Source organism: Phallusia mammillata, chromosome 1 (genome assembly GCF_965637545.1).
Source record: "Phallusia mammillata chromosome 1, kaPhaMamm4.hap1.1, whole genome shotgun sequence".
Classification (NCBI taxonomy): domain Eukaryota; kingdom Metazoa; phylum Chordata; class Ascidiacea; order Phlebobranchia; family Ascidiidae; genus Phallusia; species Phallusia mammillata.
In genome coordinates this window covers 25,725,911-25,744,499 of record NC_137252.1, presented here as the reverse complement: position 1 = coordinate 25,744,499, position 18,589 = coordinate 25,725,911, and the positions used below count along the sequence as shown (strand labels likewise).

Genomic DNA, 18,589 nt, shown 5'->3' with positions numbered 1-18,589 from the left:
TGTCGGTCAAGGCCGCGCAATTTTGATTTTAATTTGCAATAACAGTTTTCTAGCTGAACCTGCTGAATCAGTTCTCAACCAGTCCGCTACGAAGCTAGGCAAAAATGCTTTTCCCAACTCGTAAAAGTCTTACTTAGTTTTTTTGACAAAGAACCTTTTTTTGAGTTCATCTGTAAGTTTATAATAAATTAAATCACTATCTAAAACAACACGTGTATGTGTTACAATAAGCATTAGTGAAGGAACCTTATGATCAGAATAGTGGGCCATGAGAAAATTACAACATGTTTTCTAGATAAAATAAGAAAAAAAGTTACGAGTCCCTGTGTTAGATCGCCTTACTATCCAATTCTGTTTGAAAAAACCACATAACCATACTGAAGTGAATGAATAAAAGCATGTTTTGAACCGAAATTTATGAAGGTCGACACGAGAAGGAAATAGCGCCTGAACCGGTAAAGTTTTCAAAAGTCTAGAAAATGGTTTCGCATAAAACAGGGAGTTGCAGGAAACGAAATGAATGAAAATGCTGTTCCAGCACAACAAATCGGGTCTACTAGCAAAAATCAAAGAAAACGAACAGTAAAACGAAATATGTTTCATAGAAGATAATGGTCTACCCTAATTCTTGCAACCAGCGCTACATGCACATGGCTGCATTTATGACAAACGTTGTTGGCTGTAAGGAAAACAATTGTCCAACTTAGCCGATTTACAGACACCACAGCATATTAACAAAACGAAAGTTGATGATTGGCACATAAACTGCTGGTCGAAATGGTCCACTGGATAATTACACAATGTTATATTGCTTTAAAGTTATAGGTAGTACACGATAGAGCACCATAACAACTTATTGTATTTAGTTTTGGAATAGGTAAGGCACAATATCGTTCTGTCGCTCCAGTTATACATTTTTCTTAGTAGTTTACCTAACTAAAAACATTTAAGGTTGCACCGTTGCAAATTTTTCGCTATTGCATTGAAGCACATTGCAAAATTCCAAATACTGAATTTCAAACAAGTATTCCCAACAACGTTTTCAACGCCCAGGGTGGACACTATGTTCTACCGTTCTTGTGGCGCAAGTCCTTTGAAATGAGTTCACAGTAGGATCCTTTACTTCATGAGAGACTGAGCAGCCATGGAAAGCATTTTAAGATCTTTGGCAAGTGATGGCGTTTCAAGCGGTCCTTGAGCGCAAGTTTGCAATTTCTGCACAAGGGCACTTAACACGCTATGCATGTACTCTTGCGTCACCTGGTGGCGGCGATCAAGGTTCATTACCGCTTCTTGCAGATACCTGTTGCAAAAAAACACTTGTTTCGAAACAGTAATCGTAATAAAAATTCAACTTCAAATTCACTATTCAAACAGAATTTTGTTTGGGGCAATGAAGCAAAACAAGATCTGCGCATCACCAACATTTTTGGCACTTACGTCTTGGTAAATGGCTGGGATCGTTGCAAAACTACAGTTAAAATTGGTTTCGGTTTCGAAGTATAAATCGCAAGTTCTTGAAAAACAAATTTATTTTCGCAAGGCTACCTTAAAAACTCAAGGACGAATGACTTGTTTTTCATGATAGACATATAAGGTTTATTAAAATCTTTATTCACCAAGCAACGAGGTGGGTGATTCTAATTCTAAAGTTAAAAGTATTGTATAAAACATAATAAATAAATATAATTAAAGTGTTTGTTGGCTATAGAGTAATACTATAGAAACCGGCCAAGCATCCATGAAACTAATGCAATGTTTCAATGTCGGAGGCAAAGAACATTTGTTGATTTTAAACATCTTTACAAAAACGTATAAAATTTACATACGGAGCAAGAGTAGATTTGCTTTAAGAGATACAAACAAAAACTTACTTCCATTTGATTTCAGTTTTAGTCGTAAGATCGCTAGATAGTTGTTGTATTAGAGATAGTAGTATTGGTTGCTGTAACGGACAAGGTGTCACTCCAAACACCACAGACGGATCCACAGTTTCACAAACATACATCACAAGGTTTAGATCAGAAGCCGTCAAAGCCTAAAAACATATTTCCTGTTACTTTGTTGAAAAACATACGTAAAAAAACTGTTTTCAACGGCACATTTGACCCATTGGAAACTCATGAACAAAATGCCTGGTTTTAGACCTGTATTGAAAAAGACCAGCTCTAGGTAAGCAATTTAGTTTAGATTTAAACCATCCAAAGCGTGTTCGCTATTATAAATGAGTTCAACATACCGTCTGGAATGCAGTGTTAACGTTTCCTTGTTGCAATAACTTAAGAATCTGCTGTTGTTGGTCCAAAATGTTGGCCCTACTTTGTGGACGAGAACCAAGGGCTCCTGCTACCGGCGATGTGCCAGGTGCCAAGGTGCTACTGTCACCTGACGCTGCCAGCTTGTCATCGAGGGTGGCAGTGACGATTCCACGAACCACGTCACCTATTGCTTTAGTTTGTTCGGCGAATGCTGACTGCTGTTGTTTTTTGACAGCCTCCAGAACACTATTGGTAATACGTTCCTCGCATCTGTGTGTAGATGGAAGTATTGTAATGGTACTGAAGTATTGATTCTAAAGGGTATGTAGGATTCGCTTTTGAAATGAATGGAACCGATTCCTTTCGTAATTTTCAAGGATGCAGGGAGTTCTTCATACACACTTCAGTTATATTTTATCATATTTATTATGACAGATCAGCAAACTGTTTTTTTAAAAAAACTTAGCATTTAAATTAAACCATTGAGCATAAAAATGCACTGTAATCCCAAGTCTAGAGTACAGCTTTCGATAAAAACGCTATGTTTGTGCTATTCGGACTTACATATTTTTCTTCATTTCAAGGCAAAGGAAACTTGAAAACTACAGGTTTAGGGTAGGGCCAAAAACAATCCAGTGGGTCATATGAGTTATAAGGTACACTATACAACAGGAATTGACAAGAATTTTAACCATCTAACCTGGTAAGCGATTTCTCTACTTCAGCAGGAATTTGTTTTTGCAAAACATTCGCAACGTCCGATGAAAGACGTTTACTTGCAGCTTGCAGTTGACTTGTGGCATCGAACGATTCCTTGATGAGATTCTGCAGACGGTCTTGTTCAGGTTTCAAGCGATACTGAAGTTGCTTCTCCATTTTTGCCACAACTTCACAAAAATTTGAGATTTGTTAAAATGCATTTTCACCAGAAATTATTTTCACGTATTATGTTGGCGCAGGTTAGCTAAATTTTAACATAATTGAAGTTGAAGACGTGTTTTGTTTGTAGTTCTCTTAAAATTTTGTGTGTGGAATTTAACTAGGTTTCATTGTCTCAGCATTTTAAGTAGTCAGAAACGTTAAATGAGTAATAAAAATGCAAACAAGAGGGAGAAAAATAACCTGCGTTCAATGTGCGATTCGAATGAGGAATAAAGGTTTACTTTGAAATAAATTATTCACCGCGTGTTAGAACACAAAATAAATCTTTCGTGTTCATCGAAGGCGAGAATAAAATTCCTATGGTTTATTGTGTTTCGATCTGCGCAAGGTAACAAGACGTTTTACAGTGCCGTTTTTAGATGTACTGCACACAAATCGGCAAAAAAGGCTTTTCGGTCAAGGCTCAGGCCTATCTTCACACTCTTTTTGCCACAGTTCAAAGAACTTTTGGGCTTCGTTTAAAAACCGGGTTTGGGCAATTCCAGGTTCACTTACAACCCTGAATAACAAACAAAGCAATAGCATACGTTCTTGCATTCCCCTATTGTAGGTTTCCGCCAGTTGTTGGAACATTGCTTGACTTGATCGTTCGACGGGTGGAACAACAGCATTGAAGAGAATCTCAGGAAGACTGCTGACGATTTGTCCATGAAGGGATTTCGCTGTACTTGCTGCAATGCTGTCCACCATTTCCTACACAAGTATATTCACACGTGAACTCAGTTTTTTTGTTTTTTAATCATTACGTTTTGGTAAATATTCATAAATCACATTTACTTTTCAGGTAAATATCTATAAATCTTGTAACTTTTTTAGGTAAATATTTACAATCTTTATTATTATATTTAGGCAAGTCTCTATAAGTTTTGCTATTTTTAGTCAAACATTAACAATCTTTACTCGCTTTTAGGTAAGTATCTATAAGTTTCATTACTTTTTTGTAAATATCCGTAAGTTTTATCCAATTTTCGGCAAGTATCAGGACATCGTTGTAGGTAAAAAACGAAATTTGCAAATCGTTTCGGAAGTAACACAAAAATCATTTTCATCTTAAAACTGTTACGTATTTGGTACGTAGTCTTTAGCAAATGTAAACGTAAACTTTATGGCAACCTTTTAAATTAATTAAGCCAATTTGTTTTTAATAATTTTTCACCTTCGATTTCACCAATTTTGCAATGTTTTCTTTCATCACGTGATCAGTTGCAGTAAGCTTCTGGACAACCGACTGACTCAGTTGTTCCTTGATGGGTTCGAGGCTACCAGCCAATCCTGAGGCGACACATTTGTTAGGTAGCGTCTAACGGTAAAAACTTTACCCAAAAATACCTCTTTAAATAAGCACTTAACCAATCAGCCTTTAATAAAAGGTGCATAAAAAAATTTCTTTTTTTTTCTACCACTAAAAAGTTCGTATTTTACCATAATGTAACAGGACCAAAACACACCTATAGACATCACCTTGTGTCATTGTCATACAGCCCTACCTGGTAAAACGGACTGCTTGATTTCAGTCTTGATAACCCTGCCTATCTTATTTGCTGTAGCTTCGGTCACACCAGTTTGCATAGCCTTCATGTCGTTCAACATGCGACGTTGATTTTCCGACACAGATTTTAGAGACTTTTCCAGTCTGTCGCCTGTTAAAAAATATGCATTGTATGGATTTTTAGATTAACAAATTTCACTCGAAACAAACTTTTTATGTTTTTATTTATTTATAGTTTTTTTTCTACTCAGTTAACAAAACTTTAACACTTCAGAAAATAAATAGTCTTAGGTCATTTAGGGGCTAATTGCTCTTTGCGTAACTTAGTTATTGGTAAAAAACGTTAAATGTAATCAGTTACAAACTACTGATATTTTTCAATATTTTCACCAAGTCAGATTTAAAAGCGCTACATTGAATGTTGTTTAAAACTTCGTTGCTTTGATCAGTAAAGATAAATCAATTTTTCCCCACGATACCTTGTTGCTCAGATCGCTTCAGAGATGTGTCGTTTTGTTTCTGTACTTGACTCTGTTTCTTGGTCATGGTCTGTAGCTCCCTCTGGTGGTCGTTTAGCAGGTCACGTTGCTGATGTCGAAGCTCGGTGAGAATTCGAACAAGTTCTTGGACGTCCAGTGCAGGTCTCGGCTGCAGACAATAAACACAAAAGATAATCCTACTGACTTTGCAAGTTCAGAGCGAAGCTTGGTAATTTTTTGAACGCCGCATGCCAATATACTTGTTTTGTTAAAAATCATAATGACTTCGCATGTTAACAATTTTGTGTGCAACAGTGGTTTGCGTCGGCTGACTTTAATCATTTTCAAGAGCAGACTGATTCGTGCGTGCATAGACTGGATTTTAAGACTATTACATCATAACAAACTGAGGTAAAAATGCTTGAACATGAATTTGCTAATCGTTTGGTCTGCCTTCTGGCAACGTTGGCACGCGTTTCAGGGGATGTCGACCCCTGTATTAGGAAACATAGACACTAGTCATGCATCAAAGTCTCGGTAGGCCGAAACATTTCGGCCGAATATGCCGTGATGATGTTACGGTTTCGTCCCCGATTTTTTTGAGAATTCGACAGATTTTTTTGTATGAACGAACTTTTTTTGTATGAAATCAAAAGCTGATTTCACAGTCGACCAATGAAACGTAATATTTTAACACACCTTTAAAAACACAAGCCACGTTGTGTGTGAAATATTTTTCGCCTTGCGCAACTTATAAATTATTGAATGTGCATTAAAGAGTCATACACGAATTTACTTGCACTGAAAAGTAAAACATCTAACAAGTCGTGTCTTTTATGTTTTTTTCATGTTTTATGAACATTTGTAAGGCGAGTGTAGTGTATGGCCCGGTGGAAACCGAAAGTTACTAATGACATCATATTAGTTTTGCTGTATTAACCTCAATTGGTTGTTGCACTTCATCAACTTGTTGAGGTGGAATCTCTTGTTGTACAGATGGTTCAAGATTAATCTGCATACTGCCACCTGGTGGTGATCTACACAGAAAAAAAAATTACGTTGCGGCAAATATATAAAGCAGTGGGCAGGAACTTGGCCGATTGGTCACGCGCGCCTGGCCCACATACAGACATAAAAAAAACCTTGATCGGGATTCGTCCCCGGGAGTGTCCTGGGTTCGAACCCCGTGAAAAAAAATATATATATAAAGCATATTGTACTAGAAACCTGGATGACATTGAACGTGACATTGTGACGTCAGGAGCTTTGGGCCATGATGTCCCAGTTTGACCTCCGGATGAGGTTTGCATCAGAATAGGAGGGAATGAATCCATAGGTGCAGAAGAAACATGCGATCCAGATCCTACAAGGAAATAGCGTTACATTTCTTAAGCAAAAAGAAGGAAAATTGAAGGGCTGTGTTTACAAATCAGACACGACCATGGCAGAAATAGCCAAAAAAGCTAAACCGAAGCGGGAATGTAGAATAGCAGTCCATTTTTTAATATAACGGTTGATACTTGCAGACACTAATGCCATTCAAAACGAAGAAAACGTCTATGAGATGTACTAAAATCTACATATTTAGTACTATGGAATTGTAGGTCAGTTCAGCTTTTTGAGGCAAACTCAAAAATATGTGCTAGTGCGACAACTGGGTGTTTTCCCCACACTAGCATGTTTTAATTGTTTTTCATTAAACTGACATTGCGTAATACAAAATAGCAATTTTTAGAAAAGCTAACAGTACAAGCTGAATCAAATCCAGTTTATTTGTTAAAAGGGTTTATACCTGAAGCAGAAGCAGCGAATCCCATGCTAAGCAAACTCGAGTGACTGTGAGACAATGAAGGTTGATTGTTAGATGCCAGATCATTCAGCTCTTTGTTCTGATCTCCATCCTGTGTGGAAGTGGAAGAGATCAGATCAGGAGACTTCACTGATCGAGTCCTGGCTACAGGAAGAGGATCGGCTCTTGCTGGTGATGAGGAGGCACGCGGGAGGACAGGGGAAGAAGGAGGAGTAGCTGGATCATCTGCTTCAGGAGGAATCATCATGGGAGGAACTTCGGATGCAACTGTTGATGGGCTTAGGACCATGTTGGATAAAGGGTTTCTCGACATGGAGCCTAGATAATGAAAAATACTTCCGGATGTTAGCAATAAACAATTGGTTTGCTAAGACTTAATTTTAGTAGGAACAAACCATGTTAACATTGGGTAACATAAAACGATGCTAGGTTTGCAGTACTAACCAAGTAGAAGATCTTGGCTGGGTTGGTAATAAGATTCTTCCCTGTTGCTGTAAGGAGTGACTGCAGTAAAACTGGTGTTTGTTGATTGTACAGGATTGTTTGGCTGCAAAATTATGTCATTCTTATAATAGATATAAAAATTCCAAGAGTTCTGTTTGGCCAAGCATGACCTATGATCTACAACAAGTCCACACATGCATGACGTAAAACATACATCGCCATATTTCCCTAAATTGATTTTTTTTTTTTTGTTAGATTTTGTTAAACTTTGTGCTTATGATTACATGATGTTTAGCAATTTTGGTCAAACATTTAAAATTACTTTGTACTCGGAATAAGCACTATGCATAAAAACTGGGCACTATTCTCAGCCTAAATTAAAAGCAAGACATAATTCTGTTGATGCTATTGTTTGCTGCATTTATAAAATTTATTTTGAAGGGATACTCTTCAAAATAAATTTTATAAATGCAGCAAACAATACCAACTTACACTTTTCATAGGAGCCATAAATGCATCAGGAGTGAGTAGAACTGGAGGTTGCTGAGGAGAGGGGGACACAGATCGAGTAAGATCAGGAGCAACTGACTTTTCCTGTGTTGATGAGTGAGGAAGAGAATGAAGAGGAATTGAAGCTTCTGGTGATGTCGGTGTCTGATTCGCAACGATTGTCTTCAAATAAACATAAAAACTGTGCTTATACAGAAATCGTCCTGAACCAACATGCGCTCATTACAGTCGATTCCAATTTTGGATAATATTCATACTAAACTGAACCTTTCTGTCTGTGTTTTTTGTTATGCAATAACATAACAATTTAGTTTAGTATGTTCAAATAAAACATTTATAGGGTTATTTGTGAGAAAGCATCAATGAAACAGACGATACAAATGTTTTGTTTTTTGCAGTACACCACAGAAATCTTTCGTTTGTGGTGCGCAGCAACATACAAAAACGTTTTACACTTTATGGTCTAGCGGGGTAAATACTGGGGTTATCAAGTCAAACAAAGCAAATGGCATATCTGCATAACTATATCTACCATCTGTGAAAGTTTCATTCAAATTCACCAAAGATTTCATGCCAAAAGTGCATGGACAAACTTCACCGGAGAAAAAAGAAAAAAAACTGAGTGAAATCAAGATGCGCCCCCTTCAAGGAAGGTGACCCATAATAACATTGCACCACCATGAATCTTACTGATTCTCTGTCCTGTTTATTGGTATTTAACATGATGTTTGGCTTGGCTTACAATATTTTACTGAAGATGGCAATAGTTTTGTTGAAACTCTTGGATTACAAGAAGAATTTGTTTTATGCTATGTTGACTCTGATTAATGTGTTGAAAACTTAAAACTACATTGCACTCCTCATCCTTCCAAAACCAGTCAAAAGAAATTCGTTTATGTTAGTGATTTGCAAACTTTTAAACTATATTTATTAAAGCTTCTCTGATTTTTCTAAATTCACCCACAGCTATATCCCATATGATCTACAATTTTACATGCTTTGCAACCAAACTTACATCATCATGGTTTGAATCTTTACGCTCCTCTTGGAAATCTGGCTTGTATTCGTGTGATTCCATTAAGTTAAAAGAATGTGAAGCAATCAGGTCACTGAGTGATCCATTAACACTGACAACTGGTTCCTGCTCGGGCAGATCTTCAGATTTGCTTGGTTGGAAAAGATTTTCATCAGCGCTGCTCAAACTTACAGTGTCCTCTGTAAATTATGTTTTTTATTAGTTTCACTTTTTGCATTAGGCATTCTATACAACCTTTACAATACCAAAAAACGCTTTTTTCTGGACGCCTATTTTTTTGTGTAATATTGACAAACAAAATTTTGGTAGATTTTGCACGAAAAAACTTACTTATATCATCAGAAATAGTGTTGTAGGTGCTTAAAGTGTCGTGACTGATGCCACCTTCATTTGCACCACTCTCATTTGAGATAAATCGAACATCCAAGCTTTGCAAACTCCTGCAAACATATTTCAAAACAAAATAATGCAAGACCAAGTATTGCTCATCCAGCAGTTTTATTGTAAACAATCGACGTTTCGACGTCCTATACAAGACGCCTTCATCAGGATAATGACATAACTTGCAGGACAAATATTTGTCCTGCAAGTTATGTCATTATCCTGATGAAGGCGTCTTGTATAATTTGTCCTGCAAGTTATGTCATTATCCTGATGAAGGCGTCTTGTATAGGACGTCGAAACGTCGATTGTTTACAATAAAACTGCTGGATGAGCAATACTTGGTCATACATTATGCCTGGCAGCAATAGCTTATTTCAAAATAATGCAAGATTTGACTTTGATTTATTGCTATCTAAAAGTGACTTCATAAAAATTACATTCATGACAAATTTGGCTCATTCCTGATGCTTAATAGTGATGGCGTCACGATATTACAGGGATTGCAAATTATACAAACTAAACATATGGTTAAAATTAACTTGAGAACCTAGCAATGTATTTTCTTTACATAACTAGATTTTTGTTCAAAAAAATGCATTTGATGAAGAGAAACATTGATCAAATGAAAAACATAAATTCTCAATCAACATACTTTGATTGAATTGCCAATAGCTTGATCAACACTCCATCCAATTTCTTCACATCTGTGGGTTCTTCTGTTTCTGAAAATTGAATTATGATAATATTACTGTTAATTTCTGTGAATATGTGGAATAAGATTTTTAACAAAATTTGGGTCCGAGTTATACTTTTTTACAAAATACATCAGTAATCTATATTTAACTATTATTAAGTAACATCAAATTTAGGTTGCTTTTCTATATTTAACTGACTTATATGTACTTGATCTTATTTAACAATTTGGTGCATATATTACTTAATTTTAAACAAACAATGCATGTGAAACCCTATGGATGAACTAATATCTATTCACTATTTGTGTGATTTGGAATTAGTTTTATTCACTCTTTCTTGACAAAATCAAAGGCAGAAACCAAGATCAGAGAAAAACTGAAATAATAATTTGCTCTGAGGAAAGGATGCAAAATGAAGTTACACATTTAAGCAGAAGTGTAAAAAAAGTGTTACCACAGTTAAAGATGTAAAAGATACTTGAAAGTGATGTAACAAACTTGCCTCAAAAAGTTTGGACCAAAAACCAAATATTCAGCCCTGAGGCCTAAGAACCAGGCCGAATTTTAAAAAAAGTTTAGGCCTAATTGGAAACATTGACAAAATGGACCAATGGAAACTTCAGTGCATCACTTTGAGATACAGTAGTTAAAATAGGACAATTTTAACACAAACATTGTAATCACCATCTTGTGATTTATGTTCATCTTCTTCCTCATCAAATGATTCATCAAGAACTTTTGCCTTTTCAACAATTTCTTCTACACCATTGGGAACATTCTTGAACTTGCATAGTTTGGCATCAACAAAGGCTACACTCAGTAGAGGTGATTTGAGTTGAAATTGTGCCACTGATGCAACTTGTGCTGTTTCATCTTGTACATTTTGCATTTGCATCACATACAAGACCTGTTGTAAAATAAATGAAGTATATTTGTTAGCTGAGTTAAACTATTTATAGAAGCACAAAAATATATTAGCTGTTTGACACTGCAAATTTGTCCGGTGCAAGTTTGCGATAGTAAAGGTAAAATTAAACGTTATACCATTAATATAAAAAATTAAAGTTATTTATAACCAAAATGAAAATGTATTTAAAAAGGAATTTTTGCAGTTCTTGCCTTTCGATTGATGTCAGTAAGCACAACATAGTCTGCAGATAAATTCAGTACAAGATTGAGTTCAGGTAAAGCATGGGCAGGACTGGATGGTGCAAACTTGATCAACTAAACATAAAAACTGTTGCAAGCAATTAAACATTTAATACAGAATCAAAAAGGATCTAGCTAGGAGTTTTAAAAACTTAATGGCAAAATTTTTGGATTAATCCAACATATTCTTTGCAAATTTCAAGTTTCAATTTGACATAAAACACAAACAGACAAGTAGGAAAAATGCAATGTAGTGTTTGTTCAACTTTAAGAAGTGATGGTCTCCCACAACACTACTTTGGGACTTAACAAAATATTGCATTCTCTTTGGGCTATTGCATTCTCAGGAAAGCAAATAATTTTTACATAGCACTACTTCCGAAAATCAATATATTAAATGTTTCTGGTACATGATATAAGCAGCAATTTATGATCATATCCTAAAGTTTAGATTCAAAACTTTGAACATTTTTACAAGCAGCCAAACATTGTGAATCTGGGTTCCATTAGAAGTTAACATTACACAAACAGTTCAATAGTTGATGGACGTGACAAATAAATCACCTGCAAACAATCCCAGGAAATTGCACACCAAAGTTTCAATTCACTGTTTCTGTCGCAGCCAGTCAGCAGAAACCTCCAATACACACTAAAGCAAATAGTCCTGGTTTAGAAATGCACCCAAGAACGAAAAGCTTAATATAATTCAAATACATCCTTAAAATATAGCAATTACTTGGCATAAAAAGTAACTGATTTTGAGAACGCAAATATTATTTTGTCCTTTTTTTGAACAAATTTTAAGATATAAACAGGTATCAAATGTAAAACCTTTAGTAAAAATGTTCAAACAAATGTATAGATAAAAATTTCACAACTTTAGCTATGTTTTTTTTATGTATATTTTATTTGTACTTCTAGATAGAAGACTATATTGTCGTTGAATGTATGTGAATAAAACTACCTTAATGCAGGTTTTTGTTTGTTGTCGACAAATTTAACTGCAGATACTGGATTGCCGCCATGTGGTTTCCAAGAATGTAAGCAACTGCATAACAAAAAAATCAGATTTTGACTGTGAAAATAAATTTGTTGTTGTTTTATCTTACGCTGGTGGAGCAGTGTCTTCAATATCGATCTGCCAAAATTTTACATATCCATCATAGCATGCAGTGGCTAGAACATTTCCAATGGGTGAAAGTTCACAGTCACTAATATCCTACAGAAGAAAACATTCAGATCAGGGGCGTATCCAGAAATTTTTAAAGGGGGGGGTCCAAAAATTTTTTTGGGGGAAATCCCTAATGACGTCATTATGACGTCACACGTCGTTCAGAACGACGCGTTATGCGGCAAAGCACTTTTTCCAAATTGGCGGTATCTCTACCCATTTAATTGACAGGAAGAACAGGTAATTTTATTTTAGCAAAAGCTTTGTAGTTTTGTGATTTTGCCGCTGCTATCTAGCTTACTCAGCCAAACTGCAGCTGCAAAATAACCGTTACTGTCACGTAATCAAAATCGTTGCTTAAAAACACAGGGTCCAATTTGTAAAGAACTAAATCTCTTGCTGAAGCGGTAATCCTACTGTTAAGTTGCGCAAAGTCACGAATGCACTAAAGGTGGTAACGGCAGAAGGCATAAATTGTGCCTGGTAAGCACCAAATTACCCTAATAACATAACTCGATTTACATCGATCTAATGTTTTTGACAAACTATTACGTGTTTGGCGGATCAAAGCAACACAACATTACACGTTTTTAACACTTTTACATTGTTCAAATGCAAAAACAGTTTGATATGTTGCACTTAGTGCAGTTACACTTAGCAAGAAACTGCTACCAGCGTCCTAGCCGGAACGTAACTTTCCGATTGTTAGCGCATAAACCTCCTTATTAAACCTTTGTTACGTCACAATTGGCGATTAGATAACAAGCGAATACAAGAGATTGAAGGCTCGCGTCTTTGAGATAACGACTCCCTGTTATCACGCAGTGGTAAACGGAACGATTTTGGCCTATTTAATTTACGCACAACTTTTTGAAAAGGGGGGGGTCCGGACCCCCAAACCCCCCCCCCCCCCCCTTGGATACGCCACTGATTCAGATTAATTTAGAGCAGTTGGACAAAATCTCTGGATTGTAAAAATATAACTAGAAGGGTGGCTTAGCACATATTGCCCTTGCACATACACTATGATCTATTTTAAAACATAAATATAATTCCTTCACTTATTTTATATTGGGTCCCATATTTGCCACCGTCTTTTAAAACGTTAGTTGTTTCTGCAGGCAGAAACTCATGGGTCCCCACACATGCAAAGTTGTAAACACTGCATTTCAAGAGATAACCATAAGAAACTTTGGTGTTGTAAAGTAAAACACTGTGATTGGTACTAGGATTAAATAGTCATGCTATGCAAAGTTCAAACTATACAAATCGACTCAATTCAAGCATTGTTTAAAGTTTGTCTAGTTTAAAACAAAGAAGTAAAACACAACAATCGATACCTATAAATGGCATAACATTTCCAACAATTGCCCACTGTTTAAAAACTCACCCATTTTAGGGGGCTAGCAGGGTGACTATTGGGGCTACAGGGTTTAACACAACAATCGTCATTTGTAAATGGCAAATTGTACAAGCTATCCAAATTTCAGCCAATTCCGACCCTGTTTAAAAAATTTATCCTTTTTAGGGGGCTAGTGGGGTAACTGATGGGGCTACAGGGTTTAACACAACAATCATCATTTGTAAATGGCAAATTGTACAAGCTATCCAAATTTCAGCCAAATCCAACCCTGTTTAAAAATTCACCCATTTTAGGGGGCTAGTGGGGTAAATGCTGGGGCTACAGGTTTTAACACAACAATCATCAATTGTAAATGGCAAATTATACAAGCTATCCAAATTTCAGCCAATTCCGACCCTGTTTAAATATTCACCCATTTTAGGGGGCTAGTGGGGTAACTGATGGGGTTCTTCACCCTAATGTTGAAAATATGAAACTGCAATGACCCAAACAACAATCCTGTAAAATTTTGTCCAAATCGGCCAATGTTTCAATTTCGACCACTAGGGGGCGTTTTAACCAACAACCGTAATAACTTATGACGTCACAAGATGACCCAAACAACAATCCTGTAAAATTTTGTCCAAATTGGCCAATGTTTCAATTTTGACCACTAGGGGGCGTTTTAACAAACAACCTAATGACTTATGACGTCACAAGGCTGTGAACAACCCCCTTGACTGCTATCCGCAAACACGTTCACCAAGCAATCCTTAAACATGAGTACCATATGTAGTTGTCTTTATAACATCACACAAAACTAACGTTTGTGGTGCGCACAAACCACATTTTACATTTTGGGGTCTAGCGGGGTAAATACTGGGGTTATCATGACAAACGAAGCAGATGGCACATCTACACAACTATATCTACCATCTGTGAAAGTTTCATCCAAATCCATCAAACATTTCAGGGCAAAATGGGGTGGACAAACTTCAGGGAAGAAAAAAAAAAAGAAGAAAAAAAAAGAAAAAAAAAAAAAAGAAATCGAGTAAAATCAAGATGTGTCCCCTTCAAGGAAGGGGACCCATAATTAACAAATTTTTTTGCATGTTTTTTTTTTTATTTCTTCAATTTTAAGTCGTACTTGTGTATATTACTTGTTTTAGTAACTACATACTATTTTTTGAAAAAGGCTTAACAAATTTTAGCCGAGAAGTTTCCATGAAAATTTAGTGTCATGCTCACTTGCATAACCCACAGACAAGTTTTGCAAAATTTCCACTTTGACTAATGAATAAACAAATGGCTAGACAAAACTTGGCATGCATTAAATGCAACTAGACAATCAACAAACAATTTCACCCCTCCTACATGGCATGTCTCATGTTTTGTTAGTCATGTGCTTCATCATATAGCTGTCAAATTTATGAGTGATTAAGTGGTAAAAAAACGATAGTAAACAATCAAGTATCGAATTGGTGGCTATCATATCACATCTCAATCAAGTCAAAAAGACATTTAATGTGCACTATTTTAATAGTTTACATTATTTCATGGCTAACTATAACCACCACATTTTGTGTCATTAAAAGGTATATAGTTCAATGGAGAAAATAATTTTTCCTGTTTTTAGCAAAAGGTGATCTATTGTTAATAGATTCAATGTGGCCAAAGTTTTGTTCAATCCTTTTGCATACAAGCCATTTTAATTTTTGTGCTCCAAATATCATAAAGTGATGTTTACCAAATATTGTTGTTATTACATAAACTAGTTCAGTGATTCCCAACCAGGGAGTAGTTTTCAAACTTAAGGGGAGGAACTACTTTAATTTGTACATGCTGTGGTTTGTAAAAAGATACTTAAGCTCTGGGAATATGAGCTATAAAGTTAATAAAAGACTTAAACTTTCCGTGGTTTAGCATCTACTGTGTAGTCTATTGGGGAGGAATGAAATTGTTTTGAATTTGTAAGGGAGGGAATTTGTGGAAAAAAAGTTTGGAACCACATGACTAGTTTAACCAGAGCACAGAATATACTTGAAATGTAACTTACTGCTTGATGGTCATCGAACGTCACAAACACTTGTGGAAGCTGAGAACGTTGAACTTTTTCATTAGATTTGGCAACAACAAAGGCACTGTCTAGATCCCAAACTTCTGCCTTTAGTAAATACAGTATTGGTAAACAAAAAATAGGGTTTTTTATAACTAATGAAGTATAAATTGACCAAAAACCTGTTATATGTAGGATTTCAAATTAGGCTGCTGGATGCCAAGATAAGGCTAGAACCTACTTTTTTAGTGTTCAAACTTACTATATTTCCATATGACAAGGCAAGAAGTTTTTGTGTATCACTGTCATCATTTTTTGTCGAGTCGCCGAAAGAATTTCCACCTTCATCTATGCTACTACCCTTGCTGTCGAAGTTCACACAGGGAATCCATACAACTCTGTATGTACTTGACTCAGAAGAAGTACCTGTTGTTTCTGCTTCAATATGGATCATTCGCTCAGCACTGGTGAATTGTGGTGGTTAAGAAGTAAAATGGCATGTCCCTTAGAAACTTATTACATGCAAAAAATAGACATTTGAAGGTCTTGATTAGACATTAAAACAAAAAAGAAAACTGCATAATTTATGTACCAAAAGGATATATTTGAAGTTTAATAATGGAAACTTGGGATGTTCTCAATTTTGCTTTGCATTTAAACCAGCATTTTTTTAGTTCTACATTAAAACAATTATAAATCGCAAAGACTGTTTATTATTCTTTGAAATGATATAGATAAAAAAAATTACTGGTTTTTAAATTCAACGCTTGAACCCTTCTCTTTTCATTTTTTTCACAATTTGTGTTTACAACAAAACAAACAAAGGATACACAATGTTTCCAGACAGTTCATTGAGCTGCCAGACGATGAGATTTCCAAATGAGTCCACAGCCGCCACTGTATTAGAACATGGTGAGGAGAATGCAACGTCACAAACTACACCAGTAAAGCCCTTCAATAAAACGCGATCCGATGAGTTGTGTCGGTTGATCACTCTCACTGAATGGGCTGTGTGACCTGTAGTGGTTGGTAATAATACTTAGTTGTAATGGGTTAAAACAAATGAGTGAAATGAAAGAGTAATGCCTTTAGGATGCTTTGGAGCACTATGAAGAAATTTAAACTTAAATTTATTAGGATTCAAACTTTAAACTCTAATAAACTAACATTTTCAAACTAATGTCATTGCCTGTGCACCTTTTAGTCTATCGTTTTTATGCCACGCCACCATTTTATAAATCTTTTATGTGACTAAAGTAGTTAAAAATGGGTGTAACTGGCATGGCCACTCATATTAGTGATGGCGGCATGTGCATTTGACAAAATGAATGAATAATAAGGCAGGCCATTTTTTTCATCTATTTGGGAACATCATTGTTCTGTTTAAAAAAAGTTTTTGACTACTTACAGATAAACATAGTCGATATAATTTATAACTTGTAAAAGGAAAATACAAAAGGTTATTGACATTAAATGATTTACCTTTTATGCTGTATGCAATGTAGGTGTCAGTTACTGATATAAGGCTGCCTGTGTAGTATTTGTGTTCCCAGTCAAACTTCGTTATTGTGTTTACTTTAACCTGCAGCACCAAAACAAAAGAATTTGTGTTTGATCGTATACAAACCAAAAGAAAGTTTATAAACTTACGACAAATTAGTAAGGGCAAGAAAAAAAGGTAAGTGGATATGTGGAAGACTTACTTTGTTGCTTGCAGGAACCTCACTATCAATTTCAGATTGAGGACTGGCTACAATAGTGGTCTCTTTGCCATGAAGAAAGGCGCTTTGCCCGTCTTCCAAATCTTTCATAAAACTGAGCAAATAGTTTAAAACATGTGAGTTTACGTACAACATTAAACCTCTACACAGGTGATGAGTGTATCATAATTACAACACAATTCAGAAAAAAATACCAAATTATTCAGCAGTGATATGTAACATTTTAACATACATTGTTTGATGGTCAGAGTTGTTTTGGTCATTTGAGGATGTATCACCAGCAGCCGAGCATGTGTTTTCCTGTAACAGTGTCAAAAACAACACCACTGGTATGTGATATTTTGGGTAAACACAAATAATACACAATCAGAAACTGCTAATTCAAAACACAAAACCATTAATAAAGCAAAGCCATTTTAGTTCCATTTTTGTTTAATAGTTATCTTTACAACACATATTATAATTATTAAAAGAAAATTATACTGCACATGATTCATTCCTAAAAATGGGTCTTCTAATTAATTTAAACCAGTAACACCTAAACATGGAATGACTCAAATACTTTTCTTGTAAACAGCGGTATTTTGTACCTCCGTGTTAGGTAGAGGATCAGTAGGAAGTCCATCACCCGAACCGACGTGATTGGTTTGGAGTACTGTGAAAAAGGTATTACGGTAATCATGCCAGTACACAACCCCAAAATGAACTTTGCTTATAAGGACATGCATGCCGACTAGACAACTATTTTTAAACCAAAATGTACAATTACGTACATCATGCCCTGACGTCCTTAATGACATTAAATAACTCAATCCGACAACATAAATATTTCTCTACTGGTGTATGATAAAATTAATGATAACTTCCTATAAAAATGCAATGCAAGCGTGCTAAGGAATACTTTACCTGAATCGGCTGAGCTGCTGTTAATTTTTAGCATTTCTTTCAGTGTGTTTGCCATGTCCCGGTGGCTGCCTTCGCCAGAAGACCCATTTACAGATGACATGACAAATATATATATCCCAAACCTTATTCAAGCCTAGGAGTTTTAAAAATGGATTCTAACAAGTTAACAAATTTAAAAATATAGCTCAGTTAAATTT

The 18,589-nt window shown here is 35.7% G+C and overlaps 1 protein-coding gene across 1 annotated transcript; it reads right to left on the bottom strand.

The window, feature by feature from the left end:
* Nucleotides 1-383: 383 nt before the first annotated feature.
* LOC145214685 (enhancer of mRNA-decapping protein 4-like) lies at nucleotides 384-18,565 on the bottom strand. The gene is made up of 29 exons (XM_080083269.1): nucleotides 18,393-18,565; nucleotides 18,077-18,141; nucleotides 17,719-17,786; nucleotides 17,469-17,580; nucleotides 17,248-17,347; nucleotides 16,596-16,782; nucleotides 16,028-16,229; nucleotides 15,766-15,873; nucleotides 12,306-12,415; nucleotides 12,161-12,244; nucleotides 11,761-11,845; nucleotides 11,167-11,271; nucleotides 10,732-10,954; nucleotides 10,005-10,074; nucleotides 9,299-9,408; nucleotides 8,948-9,147; nucleotides 7,915-8,094; nucleotides 7,423-7,525; nucleotides 6,961-7,296; nucleotides 6,396-6,531; nucleotides 6,109-6,205; nucleotides 5,169-5,337; nucleotides 4,688-4,840; nucleotides 4,357-4,472; nucleotides 3,728-3,893; nucleotides 2,959-3,145; nucleotides 2,240-2,528; nucleotides 1,875-2,038; nucleotides 384-1,303 (listed from the first exon to the last, which is right to left on the bottom strand). Exons 1-29 carry the CDS (start codon nucleotides 18,490-18,492, stop codon nucleotides 1,120-1,122), a joined length of 4,209 nt encoding a protein of 1,402 aa, XP_079939395.1. The 5' UTR covers nucleotides 18,493-18,565; the 3' UTR covers nucleotides 384-1,119.
* Nucleotides 18,566-18,589: the final 24 nt, after the last annotated feature.